Source organism: Melozone crissalis, unplaced genomic scaffold (assembly GCF_028551555.1).
Source record: "Melozone crissalis strain CALT ecotype California unplaced genomic scaffold, PUWL_Pcris_2 ptg000006l_1, whole genome shotgun sequence".
NCBI lineage: Eukaryota > Metazoa > Chordata > Aves > Passeriformes > Passerellidae > Melozone > Melozone crissalis.
Genome location: NW_026535784.1, coordinates 47,511,854 through 47,526,327, shown reverse-complemented (window position 1 = coordinate 47,526,327; position 14,474 = coordinate 47,511,854). Strand labels below are relative to the sequence as shown.

Sequence of the window (14,474 nt, the reverse complement as noted above, 5' to 3'; positions counted from 1 at the left end):
GAGAAACGGTGCAGCTTCAGAAGTAGTACAGATCTTTTATAATAGTAGTCTAGGAAGTTAAAACTGTTTGTTTTCCCTTTCTGTCGAGCACTCCTTTGCATGACTTGTAATTTGTAGGTAGTGTCTTTTGTTTCACTAAGAAAAATATGTTTCTATAATGATAACACATTAGATATTCCTCTGGTTGTGTTATTTCACTACAATTATTAGCTTGTTCGTGTAATGGTTGAGTTGCAAGTAAAGGACTGAAAAATACTATCTCACTTGCATGCAAATTGCTTTTTTTTTCCTGAAGATACTCAGTGTATAAAACATTCTTAGATACTAAATGTTAGTTTCTTAAAGAGACTGCTACAGGTAATCAAAGTTGGCTGAGTTTTCCCCTTGTTGACAACTTGTACAGTTTTTTCTACCATTCTGCATCAGAAATAATATAGTAGGCTGAGACAGCTGATTACATTGGTGGCTTTCCCAAACACTAACTCAGATGACTGAAAATTCTGCTTTCCTTACCAATTCATGTGGGAAGGCTCAATTTTTAAATTCTTGCAGGATGTTAAGGAACAAGCTTGACATGTGAGAGGATTTATGATTAAAAGGAGTGATCCCTTAGAGTAATTGTTTTTCTGATGTTTGTGATATTTTGGGGATTGAACAGATTTCAATTAATAAAGAGGACAATGTGTCGACATCCTGAATGGTCTTTTTTGGGGTAACATAAGCCACTTGTAGATTAAAAAATGAAGTTGTAGAAATTAAGCTACACTTAAGAGTTGAGTTTGAAATGTAAAATGCAAAAAGTCTTAAGTGTCCATCCCTGTCAGTGTTAAAGTTGAGAGTCTGCAATCAAACACGTTCTCATTATTTTAATGCAAGTTATGAACAGATAGTAAGAGCATACACTCCAGTAGGTGAAAATTACTTACTGCTGTGCCATCACTACTTCACGACATTTTAGTTAATTATACTGTCCCATAATGACTTATGACTGTGCACAGAGAGCTGAGATAAAAAGGAGGAATTGTAATGATTTTCAAAAGTGAGACCAAAGAGTATTTCTGTCTAGAGTGGGGGGATAATGCAGTCACTGGATGACCACGGGATTTGTCTTCAGCTGTAAATTAGGGGATTATACAACTCATGTATAGCATTAATTATTAAACAAAAGCAATTTCACAGTTTTATTCATTTATGAAATTTCTGTGAAGAGTGGGAGACTTGCAGTGTCTTCTTTGTTATTCATGATTGCCTCTTTTCTCTTTTTTTGTAACTGCTCTGATGGACATTGCCTGATCTAAAGAAAGCCTCTCCTGTGATGCTTGTCACCAGACCTTTTATGAGTTCTAAAGCAACAACTTGATACTCTGGTAGTAATACAGGTCTTCTGAAGAAAAATGCGTATTTGCTTCATCCTTTATGTTCTGTTTTATCAGTGTTTCTGGTTGAAACTCAGGTGCTGAATATCAGTGGTGCACTATGACAAGCCTATTTTTTGGCAATTCTTTGACTCTAAATAAAGATGCAAAGAGATGTAAATGTTCTTTTTTGTACATAATCAGTTGCTGATTGTAATGAGAAAATACTGCTTTGTAAATTACTTGGTGCCTACCAAGCACAATTATGCTAGTAGATGGTCTGCTGGTCATACGTAATATAGTAGGATGTAAAATCACCAAAAATTTGATTTTTTTCTTATGCTGTCTCTTTAGTTCAATGTATTTTGCATTAGTTTCATCTTCATCTGTTGTGCATCAAGCTATAACAGAAATCCTACTTGCATGCCTGCAGTCAATATAGCAAGTTCTCTTTGTGTATGACTTTGTGTATGACTTTGTGTATGACTTTGTGTATGACATTGTGTATGTCTTTTGAAGATGTGTGTCTGTGATAGTGACAAAGTATTGAGTAATGCTGGTTCCAAAGAAAAAAGGAAGGTAAAGTAAGATACTGGGCATCTTGGGTGGCTTAGTCACTTAGCACAGTGTGCACATTAACACTGAAAACATAAACATAAACAATGCTGGACAGCATCAGATAAATTAAACACAATTACAAGCACTGCCCAAGAGGTTTCCTTCCTGACAGAGCTGCCTGTGCTCCAGCCAGTTCTGCTGCTTGCTTAATGGCTCAGAACTGCTCAGAAAACAAAAAGGACCTTCATAGAAATACCCAACCCTGACTTGATCTGTTCCTCTTAGTGTTTCAGGGTGTTTGCGGAGCACCAGTGTGTCCTGTTGGTGTGTGCTGAGTTTGGGCTGAAGGTAGTTCATGCCCTCGGGGTAAAATGGCACAGTTAGCTGTTCTTGACGTAGTCAGGTCAAGATGGGTGAAGTTTTACTCCAGTTTTGCTTCTTTTGTAAGGGGAACATAGGCTATACCAAAGGTGTGTTGTCCGTGGGCAGTAAGGAGGCATGTGATTGTGGAGAACAGAATAATAATAAATCAATGTCACAGTTGAATGTTCCCAGCTGTACTAATCTTGCATAAATGTATGTACTTGTGAAATGTGTTTTTTCTGGTTTTGAGTTGCTCAGGATTTGCCACAGTCATTCTGGTTTTACAGGCTATGTTATTGGCTCTGTGGGCATGTGTTCACTCTTCATGAAAGAGTTCAGTATGTTATGAAATACTGTGTGTCTTTCTGTATAAACATAGGCCTCCACCTTTCTTCTGTATAATACATTAAAGTACCAAATGTAAGATAAGAAGCTGTCATCCTTTGTTCAATGAAACCAGCTCTTAATTCCAGCTTTCGTTTATTTCATGCCTTGGCTGTAAAGGAAATCTACAGCTTCCAAATTAGTAGGAGTGGTCACTGCTAAAAGGTGAATTACTAATATAATGTACGTATATGTATTATATATGTAATATATATAATTGTTCAGAGATCAGAAACTTTTTGATATTCATTTATTGGTTCTAATTGAGCCAAATGCTCAGCTCAAGTGTGTCATCATTCTTCTAGCTCTAAATACTAAGTTGTAACATTCAGCACAGTAATACAAATATAATTTTTATTAAAAGAAAGCATGAGCCAATATATCAGATATCACTTCTAGACTGTTTAGATTTGGCCTTTTTGGAGTAAAGTGAGTCATAACAGTTAAAGGTGAAAAATAAATCACTAATTAGGTTTTCTTAAATCTATTTTCTTACAAAGTCTAAAAATTTTGAAGGTGGGAGGTTTGCCTGGAAACCACCCATTATTTTCAGCCTTATTTTCAGTCTGTGTTGAAAAAGAACTAAGAAGTGAATCAAACTCTGATGTAATTTGTGAAATGTGTTTTTAGGACTCAGACACACCAATGAGCTAGAGCAGATCTTGTGCTAGGTAAAACTTAGTGAACGATCAGTCAATGGCAAAAAATGTGCAAAGCAAGCACATTAGGAAACATGAAAAATAATGGCATTTTCATTTCATGTGATCACAGGGAAACCTGATTAAAACCTGGTTGTTTGCATTTGTGTTTATCACAGTATGAATAGATTTCTTTTTTCTTTTCCTTTCAAGTGCAAACTGAGTTTACTGTTTAACACTTACACTTTTTATCTTTGCAGTGTGCCGGGAAGACTCATACCAGTCAATAGTGTCATGTGCTGCTGTAGTACTCACCCCTGTGGAGACCACAGTGGAAACAAGAAAAAAAGAACAGATGATAATGCCTGATGTGTCCAAACAGTGAGTTATTCAAATAACACGATCTTTTACAAGTGCAATTTTAACACCAGGCCAGATTCCTTCTCATGGATATACACCCTCGTTTCTCTTTCATCTGGGCTTCCATAGGTGTTTCCAAAAGTAGAAACTGGCCTGAGGCTAAGCTGCTGCTCTTGTTCATTAGCCTACATTTTTTTTCCCAAGACTTTTGGCAATGACATATATAGGGGGAATGGGCCTTTATATGCCAAGAAACTGACTTTTAAACAGGTTTAATAAGGTGATTCTTTTTGTTTAAATAGTCCTTTCATTCTTGCAAGTAGTTGATTTTTATAAAGAAGCTGATTTGTATATGCTCAGCTCATCTGCTATATTTCAGTGTTTTCCAGTGACCATTTTACCTCTGTGTGGCAAAAGAGGCATCTTCAAAAGCGTGGTAATGCGTTCTTCTAGGGAAATTTTGTTTACTTAATTACAATGTATTTTGGTATCTTGCATTAGATGAAAATCAGAGTGTGCAGTAACATTTGCCTTGCAATACCAAGCAGGGTGGTTATTTCTTAATGACTGAGTCCTTGGAGAATAAAAATAATTTTGTTTTCATGAAAAGAAAGAAAGCACAATTGTAAGGCTTTATCACAACACAAACTTGAGGTCTGTGCCTTTTCAAGTGTGGAAGGTATTAAAAATATGACAATGGATAGCATCATTCCTGTTCATTTATGCTTAGTTTTCTGCTTCTCTTGGTATGCACAATTTTAGCTGTAAAATTGTCTGTGGAGTTCTGGCTTGCATGCCTATTACTGTAAGAAAATTAAAACATCCCCAAAATCCCTTGAACATCCAAACCACCACTGGTGGATTAGAGTAGACTAGATGGGTTGTGATCTTGCTACAGATCTATGACTTAGATCTGTATCTGGCTGTGGTATCTTTTTCAATGTGGAGATAAACCTGTTTCATCTAGACTACCTGTATTTAAAATTTAACACAGGATGTTACCTATTGTCTGGGTATTACTGCAAGGGCCTTATGTTTGAAATGCTGTGGGCATGTAATTGTTGTAGTGCTTCTGTTGTGTGGTTCTCTGAACACCAAGAGATTGGAAAGGCAATGGACTTTAAAATACTGTGCTGAAATCCAGAATAATCTTTCTGGCTAGCTCAAAGCAGCATAGAATATTTTTTGTTGCCTTCACTAAAAGGCAAACTCACACTGTTGTTTGCTTGGCTCTTTCATTTACTGTGATGAGGTTCTCTTATGAATTCAAAGTAAGAAACTCTGATATCTGTTTAGCATGTGCTGAATGAAGCTACCTCCCAGATTTTTGGCATGTTTTGGTTTTTATTTATTTTTTTTTAAAACTTGATTAGTGTTGTCTTCTGAGAACACAGACCTAACTTTTCCTAAGTACTCAGAGGTCTCAGAAGCATGCTCTAACCTCTTCCACTCTTCCAATACTAATGTTTAAAAATACGACCTGGAATTCTATCAATAAGGAACAAGATTGTGCTTAAACAGATTAAATGTGTTTGAATTTCTCCATATGAAACTGTATCAGTGCATAAGTGTCTTTAAGCCAACATTTCTGACAAGTATATTTGAAATGAAACAGAACCATCTTGCTGGAAAAAGTTTGCAACTGGAATTTGGTAAATTTTGTAGAAACCTTCAAAGTAATTATAGGGAGGTGAAAGCAGCCTCAGGAAAATTCCCAGCATTATGAATGAAATATCAGCACACTGGTCTTGCATTTCACCATGTGCTTTCTACATGCAGATAGCTTTCTTAATATCCAGTTAATGGAAGCAAAACAGGTCCTAATTCCTGTGTCTACGTGTCATCTGTCTCCAGTGCAAATGTGCCCTTGGCATTTGTTGAATTCCATTGACTGGATTGCAGACTCCATGTATGAGCTGGTCTGCACGTGTGGATTGTACTCAATTCATGTGGAAAACATTGATGCCTTGATTTTTTATACTTATCTTTGTGTACCTACATAGTTTGGACTTGCATGTCCAAAAGTTGTGGCTATCGCAGAGGGCTGAGCAGTAGCCAGCCATTGAGGTCCTGCAGGGAGAATTTTCTGCCTTCAGGCCCTACAGAGACAGAGTATGTTCAGAATAACTAATGCTTGCTAAAGCTACATAAGAAAGTCTGTAATTCAAACCAGATAAAATGCATATTAATGATGATAAAATGTTAAAGAGTTACAAATAGCTAAAAATAATTCTCTTGTATGGCACAGTAAAATTACGTCCAAGACATTCAGGACATAAGAAGCTGTGAAAACTGGGCAGAGAAAAAAAAAGAAAAAGCTTTTATTGCTACTTGTATAATATTTGATTAATGATGTTATTTTGTTTTAGAAAGAAACTGTTTAGTGGCTTTAAATAATGTATCTGCCTAATGTATTTTTTTTGTAAGTGGCAAATGGTGCCAGAAGTGGTAGCAGCAAATCTTAATGAGATTTTAAGTGTCTGTGGTAAGTTCTTATCAGGATTTCAGGAGTGAAGGGCCGATTCCCTCCCCCCACCCTGTATTTTTCTTGGAAGCTCAAACCATTTCATTGGGGAGTAATGTCATAGTGATACCCAGGTAATTGCTGACTTGTTGCTTGTGCACTGGGCAAAATTCCTACCTCAGTTGTTACCAGGAATGGATTTGGCAAGAGGAAGAGCGTGCCTTTGTGGTTTTTGTCTTTCCTCTCCACAACAGGCATTGAGGCAGAAAAATCAATGGTCAGTGTGAGGTTAGGGTGACAAACAGGGAGTGTGAGCTCTTCCTTATTTTATTTCTCAGTCCTCCACTTTGTCTAGGGTGTTGCATTAGCTTTGCAATATTTTGTAGGAATACAAGCCTTAACAACCTCTGTTGTCATAATAGCTCAAGTTACTGAGGCCTCTTTGTGTTGCCATAGTGATACATCAGTCAGTTGTTCTCAAAGGTGCCCAGATGCTAAAACAATTGGAACATTTTGAACAGTGAATTCTGCTTACAGAGTCCTAATTTTAGTCCTTCCTATCTGAACTGTAATATAAATAAATCAGCTGCTGGTATAGAGCAATGGCATGAGGAATCCTCACTTCAATTTCAAGTTCTTACAAGGCAGCATGGGAGGGAATGCATGGCCAGGGAACTGTGTGTGTTATGCTTTACATTAATTTAGCTTCTGCTTCACTGGGCAAACTCTAGGGCTGAAAGGTCAGCCTACAGGGGGCAGTGTGGAAAAAGAAGTGTCTACAGACACAGGGGACTTGGAGCAGACAGTGTCATAGGTAATCATGGAAAACCATTCATGTGCTACTAGAGCATGAAAGAAGTATAGTGAAGTTTAAGTGCACCGTTTTTTAATCAGATGTAAAGTTAAGCTGATAGTTGTATACTTCATTTGATGTGTTTCTTTGGATATGACTGCCCTGCAGTTCAGAATAGTGATGGCAACATGTAGCCCTCTGAGCTGGCTAATTTAAAGGTGGTTTGTGCGTTAGTACTTCAGCTGCTGTCATATTTCCGATTTTGATTTTTAGGTGAAGATATTATTTGCTGTTGAAGTGTTCTTAGAGCTACAGATCTTGTTATGTCATGAAGCAGACACAGTAATTTGACAGTTCTTTTTCATGCCATAAATATTTTCCTGAGTTTTAGGAGAGATTTACAGATGAAGAGCCTACAAAAATGATAGGATGAGTTCAATGTTTTTAAACTGAAAGAAGATAAATTCAGACTGGATCTAAGGAAGGAGGCTTTCACAGTGAGGATGGTGAAACACTGGAGCACGTTGCCCAGAGAAGTTGTGGATTCCCCATCCCTGGAAACATTTAAGGGGTGTTGGATGGGTGTCTGAGCAACCGGTTCTAGCTGAAGGTTATTGCAGAAGGGTTGGATAAGATGGCCTTTAAAAGTTCCTTCCAACTCAAACACAGTCAGTGATTTTATGATTCTAAATGTCACTGATCATTTGACAGTTCTCAGACTCTTAAGATCAAGTTGGATTTTTTCTGGTAAATGCCTGAATGAGCCTATGTAGTGATATTTTCAATATTCTGTCTGTGCCAAAGCTGTTTCACTTGTTTCTTGCAAATGTACTTACATGAGCAAGGTTATTAAGTGTGAGATCAAATGCAGGAGAAAGCTTCTTGAAATCACAGTGACTACCTGGGTGCTTGCTGGTGGAAACAGGCTGCTAAGGGGGAGAGTTACAGCCCTAATGCCATTCTGTGCTGCACTCTTCAGTGCAGATGCTAACCCAGGACTTTGGTACTGATACTGACTGGAATCTAACAAGATTTTGGTGCCTATATAGTCTGAATTTATTAGCTGCAGTAAGCATGTTCCAAAATTCAGGATGTGTTTTTCCTTTCTCAGCATTTCAAGTTGTAGGTATATAATTGGTGCAGCAGAAGACTGGTAATCTTTTTTGACTCTTGAAGCATTGCCTAATTCCTTTCAAAAGAAGTTCAAACCAAGCTGATTATGTATTGTTCTTCACTTAATCCGTTGTGGATTTTCTTTTCATTTTGTTCACTATATATACCCAGGCAAGATTTTCTTTCCCTTCAAAGCAGCAGTGATCTTACATTACTTCTGTGATTTTTGATGCTTCTGTTATGATCCTGTTAGTGAAAAATGGCTCTGCCTGAATTAAGGTCTAAAGGGGTTGAGATGATACCAGCAATATGTGTACATGCTTCTCCACAGTAGGCAAAAATGGGATCCTTTGTGTCGATGTATTACATAGGATGTTCCAGGCCTGGAGCCAGGCCACCCTGCCACTCGATCCTCCATGGCAAAGTCCTTCTGCGGCCTTAAAATCACATTTGCCTGTCTCAAAGGCCATTTAAGTCCTTACAGCCCTGCAGTGGTGATGTGAAGGGTGGTCTCTAAAGCAGCGAGGTTGTCAGGCAGTGGCCTCCACATCGTGATTGCTGTCTGCTCTGGCAGCCCTTTCAAAAAGGCATCTTTCAGTGGTGTGAAACAGGAATGCTTTTCACACTTGTTTGGAAAAGCAGATAAAAGATGGTTGTACTGTTTCAGTTCTGGATGCTTGGGACAATGGGCTATGGAAGCATGTGCCACCCTTTGGGTGAGAGAATGCAGAAGAGAATAGGGATGCCCAGTGTTGCTCTGGAATGACCATACTTTGTAAGCTGTGGTTCCAGCCCAGCTGAAAAACCTGAGACATCAGCTGGATTGCAGTATACTCTCCAGAACTACATTTTAGTGATAACAGGTAGGAGAGGTAGCATTTATATCCATTTCTTTAAAGCAGATACTTTGTAATGGAGTAAACATGAACAGTGTGTTTATGCTGTCAGTGGTCTACTTTTACATGCTTTTATCTATTTTGCTAGTTAGTCTTTAAGCTCTATTTAGCGACTTGAAGGGGAACTGAAAATTTCTATTTTCTGTGTTGTCTGTCATGGTGTCCTTGTGCATCCTCTATTGCTTTTTGCACATAATGGGAAAAGAAATTATTCTGCTGCACTCATGTCTCCTTTGATATAGGAAACTTTTCAGAAAATAGTAAAAATACAGTATTTACAGTTTTTTTATTGTCTGCTAACTAGTTGAAACTACTACCTGACAGCTCTTGTCTTGGCTGCTCAAATTGGTAACTTATTTCTTCTTTCTTTGAGGAAAAGCAGAGCAATAAACCAGACTCTGTTGTTTGTATTTTTTCCCTGTGTCCAGCTGGTGCAAAAATGTGAATGGTTTTGTAAAATCAATTATAGGTAACAGTTGTGCAAAGGAAATATAATTGCACTGCAAAGTGAATATGGAAGAAACCTTATATCTGGTTATAGAACAGGAGTATCATCAGTTCTCATGCTCCTTCTTAGTCACTGCAAACATTAGTTTATAAGTGAGATTGATGGGTAAGCAATCTAAATATGTAATTTAAATATCTTAGGCAATTGTTTGTAGCCAAGGGATTAAGCAGTTCTGTACAGCTTAATTTGAGCATGGGTTGCAAATGCTGAATAAGCTGGGTTTTGAGAGCCACTAGCTAATTGCAGTTACTGTACTTGCTATTTTCAATATTTTGTAGTTCAGCTCCTGTCTTTTCCTCCTGTATAGTGGTGAATAATGCTGGAGGGAGGGGAATGATGGCAATTGTCCTATGGAGGAAGGGTGCAACATAGATTTTATCTATAGCCCTGCCAAGGACTTTGCAAGTGATCCTTCCCAAGTGTAGTCATTGTTTGGAAAGCTTCCTCTTTCCTATGAGAAGAGATTTGGTTTCTAATACAGAATCAACTGTGAATGCTTCAACTGTTTCCCTTAAAGTATTACTGATGTGACTGAACTCAACTTGAGGAAGAGATATAGGGGTGGAACATTAAGCAAGGTGCTTAATGAGGTCATTTTGAATCAAAATGTGGAGGATCCAGAAAACTACAGCATTTTCTAGTTGAGATAATTGTAGCTGCAAAGTAAGATGGGTGCATTGTATCATTGCATAATCTTCATTAATAAAAGAAAATTGAGGAAATAAAAATATGTAGGGATAATGCAGCTTTGCTGATGATGGTTCTGAGCACCAGATGGTGAAAATTTGGATAGAACTTGTCGAGTCAAAATGTAGCTACAGTAATGTACATTGACAGAGTGTGGCCAAAGCTGATTTAAAACACTGAACTGCACAAAGGACAGTGCAGTTATAGTAATTGGGAATGCAAATTTCCCCTGCTTTAGCAGCAAGCACTGGACAACATAACTGCACTGACAACTTCAGTTTCTGAACTAGATCTGAAGTTATCATAAGGAAAACATTGTCATCAAATCACAGTGACATTTAGAAAAGAGCTTTGCCTACAGCAAGATCACTTTGTTTCATTGAGATACATTAAATGACATACCTTTATGATACCATAATGTCATTCTTGTTTTGGCCATCACCCTAAAAAGAATGTCTATTGGAGTAGGATTTTCAATTTACTTATCAGATCTGAGAAATGTTTTTAATTTGTAAATGAAATGCTAATCTGTGCATTCCCTTGCATCCTTCTTTCCTCTGTTCTCTGTGAATCATCACATTCTCCACTGGGTATTTCTTAAATAGATGAAGCTTTAATTACATTACTTGCTTGTCCTTCATGTCCACAAATTTCCCCAAAAGAGATGCATCAAGATAAGTAATTTTGCACTATTTGGTTATTGAGCTTATTTAAAAATATGCCTTTCTTACAAGCATATATGGCCAGGTGCTTAAGGTGGGCTTGGTTCCAAAGTGCAAGTTTTATCCTATATCTACTGTAGTGTCTGGAAGTGTCTGCTTTATTTACATAACTGAGAATTACAAGTCAGACCACAAATGCCAACTTAATTCCAAAGTGGCAGTTTCACACTTGGCGACCAAGAACTCTTCCAAACTGATGGCCTTGAGTAATCATTGCTAAATATTTTTGCCAAGTACATTTTAATTAGAACTATGAACCATAAGACACAGTTTTGAATTTTAATTTTGGGCTGAGATGTTTGCTGTGTGATGAAATAGAAATTATTTTTTACATATATCAAAACTCCTTAACATCTGGAACAGTTCTAAAAGGAGATGTAGTTCAGGTAAATAAAATCTTACCTGGTTCAATCAACCTTGAAGAGGATGGTTACTATAGGTAATGCAGGCAGAGATGTTTGGGACAGGCTTAGGCAGTTGAAAATCAATTATTTTTTCTGGACACCTCCACCTGAAGAGCTGCTGTTGTAAGTTGTAGTGTTAGTCACTCGCAGCATTTGTTATTCTAATAAAATTCCAGAGTTTTCCATTATCATATATGGCAGCTGCCTCAGCCCTGAAGAGCACACCCATCATCTGCTGGGATGACTGCAAAGCCACTCAGGACTGCATGGGGCATGCAGAAAATTACTCACTCATTGACTTTGGATTTAAAAGAGAAGACAGACTTCATTTTTGTCCAGCCTAAGTTCATGTCCAATACAGACATTCAGAACAAGCATTGTTATGCCCACAGTTTCAGATATTAAAGGATATCTACAGCTTTTATTTACCAGATACTTATTTAAAGGTGTGAAAGCACTTGATTTTGGGGCAGCACAAAGAGTCCCCAGAATAATGGCCTTACTGGATTTATGCTTCATTTCAAAAAAGCCAATTTTTTTAGACAGTCTGAGTGACAAGTTAGATCATATACCAGTTTTTAAATTTGTATTTCAATAACTAATTCTTGTAATATCCTACATCAGTTGGGAAGGCAGTGTTAGCTCCTGTTGTTCAGGAGCCTGGTGTTGCCTAAAGAGAATTTGCTGGGAAGCTTTACTGAAGGAAGATGTTTTCAAGGTACAGAACTGAAGATTTGGGAGCAAGCCCACTTCACTCAAATGGGGAGAGCGGCAGAAGTGCTAGCTGTGCCCATTTCATTCCTTTTTCTTGTTCATCCAAAGTCTTGAAAGTATACAAAAATTATTTTGCTGTAAAATTGGGGCAAATATAGTTGTTAAACTTCTTTTAGTCAAGCTTTCGCTAACTTAAGTGGAAGTGCTCAGTCTTAGGAGCCACTCCAGAAACAGAATTATACTTTCTAGTCTGTAAAAGCACAGGCTGTTGCTAAACTCTAGCTGAAGTTCTGTTTGAGAGCAATGGCTGTGTTTTGTCCTCTTGCAAGGAAATCAAGGCAGGTTTGGGTCTGTACCTTTGTGCACCAGAAACATCTGTCTGGGGTAGCATTATCTAAATGCTGAAAAGATGAGGGTGGGGTGGTGGGGAGGAGGGACCAGGAGAACATTTGTTTTTTAATTTAGAAGCCTGTGGTTTTTGTATTAAGGTACAGCCTCAATTCTTACAAATTAGATTTCAAAACATAATTGCCACATCAAATATAAAAATTAATCAACTATGTTATTACTTGTGAACAATTAAAGCATTATAAAATGAAAATTATGAGGGAAATACACTTGTATGTGTAATGCTAGGATTGCAAAGTACTTTATTTGGTTAGACAAATGTATTGTAGATTAAAACTAAAAAAACTGTTCAAGTGCATAGCAGAAATGTATTTGTTTCACTTTCACAATAATTCAGTAATTTCTCTGAAGCATAACAAAGAAGAGCATTTCTTATTTCTTACTGTCATTGGAAGGTGGGGAAAGGAGGGATGTCACAGAAAAACTAGGTAGATTTGCATTTATAATTGCATGGTGTAACTCTTGGACTATTGTGCTGTGCTGTTTCACAGCTCACTGTAGGATTCCAGTGAAAGCATTATCAGGTAGTCTTTTGAATCTAATGGGTGAAAAATACTGGTATTGTTGTGGTGTTATTAGTGCCTTATTGAGGGGTTTCTAAACCAGGTGTTTTGCAGAACATTCCTGAAAACCCATCATCCACTGCAGTGGCTATATTAGGATTAGCTCTGTTAGGAAATACACTAACTCTTGAGTCATATTATCATGACTCAAATAGGAATACCACTGCAGCAAATCTAAGTTAAATCAGCATACTGCTTAAAAATATATTGACTGCTTTATGGTGCTTAAGCTTGAGAGATTACCTGCATCCTAGAGGGAAGGAATTATGTGAAAAAATATCCATTACTGAATGCTATGTTTCACATACTATCAGGAGGAGTTAGCTTTTTATTTAGCACAACTAAATGCAGAGGGTTACTCCAGAAGTGTGCATAATCTAAATATTAGTATTTTTAAGAGCAGGGTTTGATCTGTTTTGCAGAGTAAAATAGAGCTACTAGGGAAGTACAGAAATAATTTTAAGAACAATCTCCTTATCCCCACCTCTAGCTCCAGTTTTTGTTCTTATGTGTTTTTTCCTGGAGGTAGCAGAGAAATAGAGCCAATATTCTTCTTTCTCTACCATATACGATTTTCAGTGTATCTGTAAATAGCCCTGGGAGCAGTAATTTTAATAACCTATCAAAATCTATGTTTGCAGGGAGTATTGAATACGTTATTTTTACTTGCATGGATTTAGTGATAGCAGAGTTGGAAGACCATAGCTAAAAAAGGACAAGTGGTGCTATTGTTCTTTCTTTATCTCCTCTTCACCCTCCTGTTTTTTATCAGTCAATACACTGGCTGCCCTGGCCACCATATGGGATGTGTAAAATACCAACCTACATTAAAAAAACAGTGAAAAGCAAGATGGGAAATGGGGTGGTAAGAAGCAGAGGAAATAAAAGTGAAAAGACTGTGCATCGCCACACTAGGACCCACGCAGCTTCGGTGCAGTTGGATTGAGACGTAAATTTGCAATTATATTGCAGTAGTGTTAAGCCATGAAGACAAAATGTTGGACCAAATACTAGTGAATTCAAAAGAGCCAAATGCTGCAAAAACTATTTGTACAGTTACAAAGTGAGTAAAATGTAAGTTCCTCCTGGGCTCCAGGAGCAGGATTAAGCTCTGTTACACTGAAGCCATCAACAGCCCAGCTGCTTTTTATCAGCAATAGCTGCAGTAGCCACCATCTAAAAAGATGTTTGTGAGGAAAGAATATTTTTTCGTTTTCTTTTCTTGTGCTGAAGCTCCAAGTATTTAATGTTCCTCTGGGTCCATTTACTAGTTTTTTGTGGATGTGGTAGGATTTCACTTAAATTGTTTTCTTTTGGTATTTTAATCCTCTCTTAATCATTATGTAAGGGAGTAGTATGTAGCTTTTGTTGCACATGAAAAAAATATTTGCTGCTGCTACATTGATTAAATGTGTAACAGCATGTATTGCAGATATATCCACCTAATATTAGTAATAATCCAGATTTAGAGCTTTCATCACAGCAGCCCACAGCATTAGTTTGTGTACAGCTTTTTTAAATGTCTTCAAAAAATAGAAGTGGGA

General features: G+C 37.4%; 1 protein-coding gene across 2 annotated transcripts in view; it reads left to right on the top strand.

The window, feature by feature from the left end:
• The window catches only part of CCSER1 (coiled-coil serine rich protein 1), a 603,805-nt gene that overhangs the window by 150,793 nt on the left and 438,538 nt on the right, over positions 1 to 14,474 (top strand). For both annotated transcript variants that reach the window (XM_054294825.1, XM_054294832.1), the window contains exon 5: positions 3,559 to 3,679. In XM_054294825.1, coding sequence (XP_054150800.1) covers positions 3,559 to 3,679 — 121 coding nt within the window. The remainder of the gene's footprint in view (positions 1 to 3,558; positions 3,680 to 14,474) is intronic.